At 33.7% G+C, this 9,096-nt stretch overlaps 1 protein-coding gene across 1 annotated transcript; it reads right to left on the bottom strand.

Moving 5' to 3' along the window:
* Window positions 1–100: 100 nt before the first annotated feature.
* LOC105343158 (tectonic-like complex member MKS1) lies at window positions 101–6,796 on the bottom strand. The gene is made up of 19 exons (XM_011450407.4): window positions 6,686–6,796; window positions 5,921–6,071; window positions 5,747–5,829; window positions 5,508–5,577; window positions 5,261–5,370; window positions 4,997–5,128; window positions 4,606–4,736; window positions 4,227–4,272; window positions 3,913–4,006; window positions 3,587–3,629; window positions 3,405–3,467; window positions 2,849–2,919; window positions 2,442–2,520; window positions 2,112–2,219; window positions 1,823–1,956; window positions 1,401–1,483; window positions 1,206–1,265; window positions 916–953; window positions 101–544 (listed from the first exon to the last, which is right to left on the bottom strand). Exons 1-19 carry the CDS (start codon window positions 6,760–6,762, stop codon window positions 432–434), a joined length of 1,686 nt encoding a protein of 561 aa, XP_011448709.2. The 5' UTR covers window positions 6,763–6,796; the 3' UTR covers window positions 101–431.
* Window positions 6,797–9,096: the final 2,300 nt, after the last annotated feature.

Here is a 9,096-nt window from a genome sequence, read left to right as displayed (position 1 = left end):
GAGATATGTTTTACAGCACACAGTGACCTTATTGAATAAATGATTTCAAATGTTTGTTCACTCCCTGAATTTTGTGAAGAAATACAAAAAAATTCAAATCTGTACTGTGGACGGAAATTTTATTGATGGTATGGCTTAAATATACAATATATACACAGATTACAAGTATTCAGTATGTAATCAAACATCTAGAGCCAGCATAATTTTCCAGCAACTTCCCTGTATCTACGTTGTCTCTATTTTACAGTATACACCATTCAACACTCTTTGGTTCGTACACTGAGTTAATCTCTTGTTTTGGAAGTACCCATACTGTAATGCTGGGCAACACTACTCGATATAGAGGAGTCTGAATTTGCAAACTACTGAAATGATCACAGATAAGAAGGCTAGACTACAGTGTATTCACTACACTAGTCCAATGAAGACTGTCATCGCTTGCTCCGAGAAAATAATTCGTTTTGGTGTTTGGAGTCCTTCAGTAATTCTCTGGTGGCGTTTTCTCTTGCAATTACCATCCTCTGTCGAGCCTTCTTGAATGCCTCTGAAAAATGGGGGAAAATGTTTGTTTAATAATGATTTCTAGAAGCTCTCACACAAATATCGTACAGCCAATTTTTTTTTTGCGTGTCACAAAATTTGCGAAAATGGGGGGAAATCTGTAACATTTTTAATTTGCATTACCCGTAGTCATTTTTTTTGCGATTGAAAAAGGTTCTTATAGAAAATGATACAGGATATAATTTCTGCATACTTAATTATTTGTGATTTAAAAGAGATCACAAAAAAGCAAAAATTAGATAATAATGAAAATTACCGGATAAATGGTATGTATTTACATACAAATTATTGGTAGATGTACATGCAAGTTTTAGTTTTTGTATGGGAATTTACTCATAAAGGATCGATACAGACCTAAGACTGACTGTATGTTTTGCTGCACTGTATTAATTCTGAAATTAAAACAAGAAAGATATCAATAAAGGGATGCAATGGCAATACTAAGCTTCTTAAACATCTTTTTAAAATATAAGACTGGTATAGTTGTTTTGATAATACATGTATTAGAATTACTAATTCCTGATTACATCTGATTCATTTATCTAATTATAATTTTCTTTCAAAACCACATACATACATGTAATATATTTTTGAATACTATATGCAAGTTGTCATAAAAAGAAAACATATCCACAGATATTTACCCAAGAGTATCTAGCAGAGAACCCAAAGACTTTTTAGTAGCTTTCCTTTCTAAAAAGGACCTGTAATTAAAAAAAGAGAATTTCACTTCCTAAACGCACAACAAAAACATACAATACATACAACATATATATGCATTAGTACATGTACAATGTATTAAAAGAAACATTGAGGTAAAACTGTTTGATTTATATCACCTTGACTGCATTATGACGTTGAATTTGACATCTACACTCCCTGTCGACTCTGTACGGAATCCATACTTGCTCAGATATGGCCCCTGTGGGTTGAAAGAAATCAAAACCATTTACTGAATGAATCTAAAATCCAAGGTTAACTAAACCCTCTGATTATTTGACTATCCTTACAAGAGTTTTTTTTTTTATATAAAATGAAATTGGACAAATTGATATTTATTCAAACCTGAACAGAGATAATTACAGTGGCCACATGGCCTTCCAATCAAAATGAGTAACATATGGCATCGAAACATTTATGTTGTACATGTGCTGATATTTATACATTCATTTTAATACCTGTACATACACATACATACAGGAAGGGAGTAAACAGTATCCACTCCTTAAAGCAGAGCATCACTACTTATGTGGAGACTTACATCAAAAGTGGAGGGAATGGCAGTGTATGTCAGATCTTCTAACTCTGGGGATCCACCAATGAAAAACCTCCTCATCTCCGACACAAAATTTGACCCCAAGGGTCGCCAACAGTTTACTGTCTCCTTGTATACTCCTGAATTACGAGAAGAGAAAAACTAAATGTCCATGTGATTTTATCAGGTATTTTAACTTCATCTCGCTCTTGACCACACTGGTAAGCTATGTCAATTGGTCTTGAGTTACAGTTTTGTGTACTGGTAAAATGCATAAAAGAACAGTTTAGTTTACCAGGTCGGGGAGGAATGGCTAGGTAGGAGTAGCCTTCTGTCCTAAATCTGTTCCAAGAATCCAAGGACAATACTTCCATGAGGATGAATGGAAAATGAGGGAAGGAATCTGAAATGGTCAAAGAAATTTCTCAAATCTCGGAACACAATGTTTTAACCAAATATTTTTGGTATATTTACCACAATCTAATTAGAATCTGCTGAAAAACTGCAGGTGCAAATATTATTTATTACTGGTAATTGTATCAGATGTTTTCTTTATGCATTTATGTGTAATTTTAATAAGTACATGTAAATATCATGAAAGTCTCATTTGCATGCCTTAAATTACCTTTGTTTTCGTCTACATAACTTTCATCTTTATAGAACATCTCAAACTCAAATGGATAACTAAAATGGGCCACATTATCCTGAAAGAATAAAGTGCATATATAGAAATAAGCCATCTAGCTTCCTGAATCTCTAAGGTTGGAATTCTACTATTTAATCAAACAACACAACAAATTTTGTTTATTATGAAATATTGTCTCATACATTTTCATTAACTAAATGATTTTGGAGAATGTCACAGTGAAAATGATAACCAATATTCTTATAATAATTATGTTAATTAGAAAGAGGATTTTTTTTTATTGTGTATGGGCAAATTTAAGACTGAGCAAAACGATTTAAATTTGCAAGTGTAGAAGGGCTAAAATAACCCTGTAAACAATATTAAAGGTACAGTAGACATCCTACCCTGCCTTCCACTTTTGTGGCACACGTCTGAGTCACCCATGATAACTGTTGATGTCCATCTACTTTCCAATCTGTAAATATATGATTGATATGGAAAATAGGGCACATTGCAATATACATATTTGATAAGGATGAATTTTCATAAATCTTGTGTAATTTTGGATTGAAAACAATATATGTAAGTACATGTATACATGAAAAGTTCGATGAGTTGCCCCACAGTCAGTAAAAGTAAGTAAAATTGATCATATATTTCTGACGATGAATTTTCCCATAAATGGCACATTTTAATGTAATACATATTTCGTTACTTCTAAATTTTTCTTTGAGCAATCTTGACACCAAACTCCACCCAAACGAGTAATTTAACTTACTCCAACAGTTAAAATTTACCTTCAATTACACTACTGTAAACATATTACAAAATACACTTTTATGCACTGCTTTTATGTATTTAGCCCATTCATTTTCTGAAGCAAATACACGTATCTTTATTTCAACTCTAAAAGAACTGTTTTTTAATTGAAACAGGAAAAAAAGACACAAAAAGACTTACTTTTAGGAATATCAACAAAGAAATGAATGTAGAGGTCATCATACTCAAAATTTCTGGCTTTTTCTGTTAAAGGAAAAGGTTTTATAGCAAATGAATGGAAATGAAAGATATATTGTTTACATTATTTGCATAAGTTTACATTACATGTAGATGAAAATGACCTCTAGAAAATATGTACTAACCTATTTCTCCACAGACCATGAGTCGTAATACTTCTGGGGGAGGCTAAAGTGGAAAAAAGTGTTATTTATGTTGTGTCTTCCTTACAGAATAAAACTAATTTTAAATCATTCACTGGCTCACTCTCAAAACTTTTTATAGATACATTGTACATGTATTTTACACAATGTAACTAAATAATCTCAAGCTGTATGGTAGTTGCACACTAGCAGATCGAGTTCTGAAATCACATGGTAACATCATTGGTTTCAAACTTCATATCATTCTGCTAGTATGTCCATTCTATTTTTTCATAAATAAGCAGTCGATATAGATTTAATGTACTTACTAGTTCAAATTCATGACCAACACAAGTAGATAAGAAGTCTTTGTGCCGGCTGTATATTTCTCTGTACATTTTTAGTTCTTTGTCCTGCTCTTGTCTGCAACAAAATTAGTAATAGTTATGAATAATGAACAGAAATCTGCTGAATTCAAACCAAATTTATGTAGGTATTGGAGATTCATATTAACACCTGTAAATTTATACCTTACAGCCAAGAATGTCAAATACATGTACAAGTGTGCAATACAAATGTGCAACACCATGTGCACACAAACTTCTACAAAGGAGCCATGTCCATAAACAAAACACACACTTACCTACTCATCACTTTAGAATTGTGTTCAATTGTGTACTCAAACACCTCTGAAATATGAATAAAAAAAATTAAAAACATGATAACTGTTGAATTTTGCAATTATCAATATACAGTAAAACACGCTTATAACGAAGTCCCAGGGACGGGCAATTTTACTTCGTTATAAGCGTAATTCGTTATATACGTCAAGTTTACAACATGAAATAGAGACTTGGGGAATGAAATTCACTTCGCTGTAAGCATCAATTCATTATAAGCGTGTTCGCTATAACCGTGTTTTACTGTACATTGTATGACTTTGTTGTTTAAAGAAAGAATAATCTGTTAACTAGTAAAACAAGATGTCTCTGCTGAGAGAGAAGACATATATCATCTCTTACCTCTACCAAGACTAGATGTCTCTGCTACATAAGGTTTCCTTCCTCTGTTGAAGTCTGGCCTCATACACAGGACACCATTGGCATCAAGCTGTAGAGAGCACAGATCCACTTCATCCCCCTCCTCAAAAGGTCTGTAAAATCATAAACAATGCCAATCAGTTATAACTGTCTTGGAAATAAACTTCTCAGTGAGTTGGTTGCTTTAAACCACAAGAATAAACAAATGGAGCTTGCATGGTTAGCAATGAAAAAAAATATATTTCCTTCAAGTATAGTCACAATATAGCAAAATGGCTGAGAATAATAGAATGACACCTAAAATAATCACATGCTCCAGAGTCTACGAGAATAATATAAATGATATACCGATACATTTAGCATGCTCACTTACCTGTCCTTTGGACCAAGGTCAGCCATTATGTACATGACTTGTGCTGGAGCTGCCATTATATGATTTTTGTTTCTGAGGTCATCTGATGGTGTCTCCTCCACAATATTTAGTTTGGGAACAAAAGCACCACCCCTGTTAATATAAATCATGGTACATGTATTTATCTAATTTCTTATAATTTTAAATCCATCACACATTAACTTGTCTCCTTCCATTAATAAACCAATCATGAAGATCTTTCACTAAGATATGTTTACTTTGTACCTTTCTCTTGCTTTTTTGCCTCCGCCTATTTTCCGCCTGCGTAGATGTGACATTTTATCAGAGAGGATTGTGGGTGTTTCATTTGGTGAATTTGTCATGAAGAACACTGCCTGGAAAATTGAATATCATTTAAATGATTGAATTCATAAATCTAATTTTTAAAACTACTGGTACTGGTTAAAAAGATAACAGGCTTATTTAGATAACAATAAATACATTAATAAACCTATATACTTGTCTCACTCACCTCATCTTGCTGTGAAAATCTGTCATGGTCTACGTATGTGAAGAGCCTGTTGTGCTGTTGACCTTTGTTCCTAGGAAGAAAATGAAACAGAACCTTTATTTATGTCTATGTCACAGTAGTTTGACTGGTATGATTGATCAGAAAAAAGTATTGCTTAATGTGGTTGTTTTTTTTTTCAGCGATGAATTAAAAAAAAAATTTGTTAGTTAAGCGATGATGACAAACAGGCAAGTTCTTACAATAATTCTGTGACTTTAGCATGGTAGTCCTTTTCCAGCTGTGATGTACAGTTTGCAATGTTTTGATACAAGTCAATTTCCCGCTGCAAGTAGATAAAAAAATCAGTATTTCAATGGTGCACTTCAATGTACTACATGTAATGCGTTTCTCCCACAAAAAATTTCATTTTTAACCTTGCTAAATTCTTTCTGCTGCCATTCAAACACTCTTTCTTCAATGTCCTGCATGCTTTCTTGCACTTTCTGCATCTCCAGATTAGATCCATCTTGTTCTAGTTTACCTTGTGGCACAATGTTTGACGAGGAGATTCTGCTCAACTTAACACTAGAATGGAAGAATACATCTACTTATAAAAAGAATATAACAGCAAATTTATTTGTAATAATGACAATTCGATGACAATTCAATACCAAGTGCATAGTACCCAATTTGAAGTTTTATAAACTCCTATTTGCTTCATTACTTTATTTAAAGATAGGACTTTCACATAAAATACTCCAAATACGCCATATATACACCTTTAATCATGCCATTGACAGCAATGCAAAGAATGATAAAAATGTCTGTCTAATATTTCAGAACAAATATATGTTCATGATTATCTATAACTTTTAATTTATCATGGTTTAAATCTATTCTGCTAAATTCCTTGAACAGATCTAAAGACTATAACAGGTAAAACTTTGTCTTATATATTTTCAAATATACTTACAACGATGAAAATATCAAAAATGATTTCGTAAATTTTCAATTTTCTAAGAAACTGGTTAAAGCATATTATACAGTGCATAAAATAATACCAAACGTATAACAAAATAACTGAGGAAATTCGAAATGACAACAATCTCATACGTTTCTCATTGTTCCTCTTCATTTACTGTAAAATAATGTTTTTTTGTGGTTTATTATATAAATTTGATTATAAATATCACATTTACCGTATCTTAAGATTTTTAATGGGGTCACTAGATCTATAATAAGCAGCCCCCAAATCAGGATCGGACAGGTCGGCCATGACGCTCGAAAACACTCGAAGTCAACAAAGCGCTTTAAAATGTCAAAGGAATGTTTAGCTCGCCTGAGCATGCGAAATCACTCTGAATAGCCATAGGCCCCCTCAAGGGAAGATACTTGTAAACAGAGAGAGAGAGAGAGAGAGAGAGAGAGAGAGAGAGAGAGAGAGAGAGAGAGAGAGAGAGAGAGAGAGAGAGAGAGAGAGAGAGAGAGAGAGAGAGAGAGAGAGAGAGAGAGAGAGAGAGAGAGAGAGAGAGAGAGAGAGAGAGAGAGAGAGAGAGAGAGAGAGAGAGAGAGAGAGAGAGAGAGAGAGAGAGAGAGAGAATTTTACATAGAAATATATAGAATAAAAGTTACAATCTGTTTATGTTAGAATGCAACATTTTGCATGCATTCTATTCAATCAATACCGTGCTACTGTACTGTATCCCCCGGATCCGAGACAGCCCATGTTGGACCGTTTTGCACACGTGAGTGGTGTTGACCTGAGTTATTTTGTATGGTGGGAATTACGTTTTAAAGCTGATATGAAATTATGAATACGCATTTTATTTTTTCCTTTCATTTCCGACTACAGCCATTTTGGTTTTCGATTTCTATTGTTACGCTCATCGCTCTCGATATAACACCGAAAGCACTATCTTAGTATCTATACTTCAGTGTATTGAGGCATTTAATTCGAACACGTTAATTTGGACGGAAAGATAAGTAGAAACGTGTTTTGAACAAAAATGACATGACCAGTACAGCACTTTAGTTTTTGTAGAAACTGATAAAAATGATGTTACGTTCAATACGTTAATTGTTACTTTCTTGGATTTACTATCACTTATCAACTGTTTATGATGTAGTGCAACCAGGGTCTACAATAAAATGTAGACGTTATGCATCTTTATGAACGACACACGTGTTCGATGTGCTTGCGAAGTAAGACAGCACAACATGTACGTATCCGTGCAAGATAATACGGATCCTTTAGAATCCTGTCAATTAATAAAAACTCTTTTATGTTTATTGATTGGCGTTTCCTTCATTTTTTCCCCCAAACTTATTACTACAGTGTGCAGTTTATGCATTTGAAACATGAATACCTTGATCGGAAAGCAACTGACTGTAACTTTCTCTTACTGACCGGTATATATATCCAAGTGGTAGTTGAGGAGGGATCGAAAATAATATGCGACCAAATGCTTTTATTAATTCCATGTCAGTTTTAATATGGAATAGTTGGTTTTTATGTTTTTATGAATCAGAAATCTTGAATAAAATGATATTGAATGCGGTTTGTAACGGACGCATCAAGCCTAGAAATTGCTTTCATCTTATTTTAATTCATAAATTAGAAAATACATGTATTTATTTTCGGAGGAGTGAACGAGGGGAAAATAAAATAACAATCCTTTAAGAAATTAAAACGAATTGCGATTCAAAATCTAAATGTAACGTCATGTGGGTGGACAACACCACATGTTGACAACTAGCTTCAGTTATTAAAAATCTCGAGAATATTTAGGTTTTCGGAGCTAATGGTGAATATTTATTGTGGAAGTCGACCATTGATGAAACCACTTCTCTCTAGATATGAAGGTAACGCTGCTGAGTTTTGCATGAGTATCCAATGTCAGTTTCATTTTAATTACATTCCCAACAAAATCAAACATTTTATCGATCTATCTGTTTTAACATAGTTTGATATAAACTTCTGTAATATAAATTTCTATCACCAGAACGCATTCATTTCAATGCAGAAGCCCTCCGCGCACGCCAATTTTTGACATTTATCGTATCTTTTACTGTTTGAACAACCCATACATGGACTACGTGCCGTACGTAAGATAAATCCAGCTATAAGAGGGTAACGTGCTCAGATAGCATGCCAATGACGTACTTTACTGGGGCTCCAACGTGACATTCAACGTGATGTACCTTGTGGACTCGCGCGATTCACACACGTAAGGACAGATCCAGTGTCCTTTACCAAAATGGGTCTGGTTTCACAGTGTAAGCTTTGACGTCCGTTTCATACCGCGTCGCCCTATAGAATGCTATACACACAGTGCTACCCGCGCAAAACAACATGCATCAGCTCAGTATTGAAAGCGTCATAATATGAGCTCCTTTATCATATTAATTTTGCTGTTGTTACGATTTTTGCCCTTTTAAAGTTCATTTGTAAATTGGACGATGGCTACACAATATCATACGAGTATATGTAAACGAGTTCACTGCTGTTTCTTTTGTTATCCCATAGAGCTTGCTTGGGATTAAAGATCAATCGCAACTTTCCAGTGATGGAGTTCACTGAAATAAAGATTTTTCAAAATTTTAATTATTC

The sequence above is a fragment of the Magallana gigas genome, chromosome 3 (genome assembly GCF_963853765.1).
Source record: "Magallana gigas chromosome 3, xbMagGiga1.1, whole genome shotgun sequence".
In the NCBI taxonomy this organism is placed as follows: Eukaryota; Metazoa; Mollusca; class Bivalvia; order Ostreida; family Ostreidae; genus Magallana; species Magallana gigas.
The sequence above is the reverse complement of the archived record's forward strand: the minus strand, read 5'-3'. Positions and strand labels throughout refer to the sequence as shown.

Excerpts from the sequence above, each read along its gene's own strand:
- LOC105343158 (XM_011450407.4), bottom strand. The coding sequence starts at position 6,762 with ATGGCCGACCTGTCCGATCCTGATTTGGGGGCTGCTTATTATAGATCT. Across the intron at positions 4,273-4,605 it reads GACATCTAGTCTTGGTAGAG|AGGTGTTTGAGTACACAATT; the intron begins GTAAGAGATGAT and ends TTCATATTTCAG. Across the intron at positions 2,521-2,848 it reads CCACAAAAGTGGAAGGCAGG|GATAATGTGGCCCATTTTAG; the intron begins GTAGGATGTCTA and ends TTATTCTTTCAG.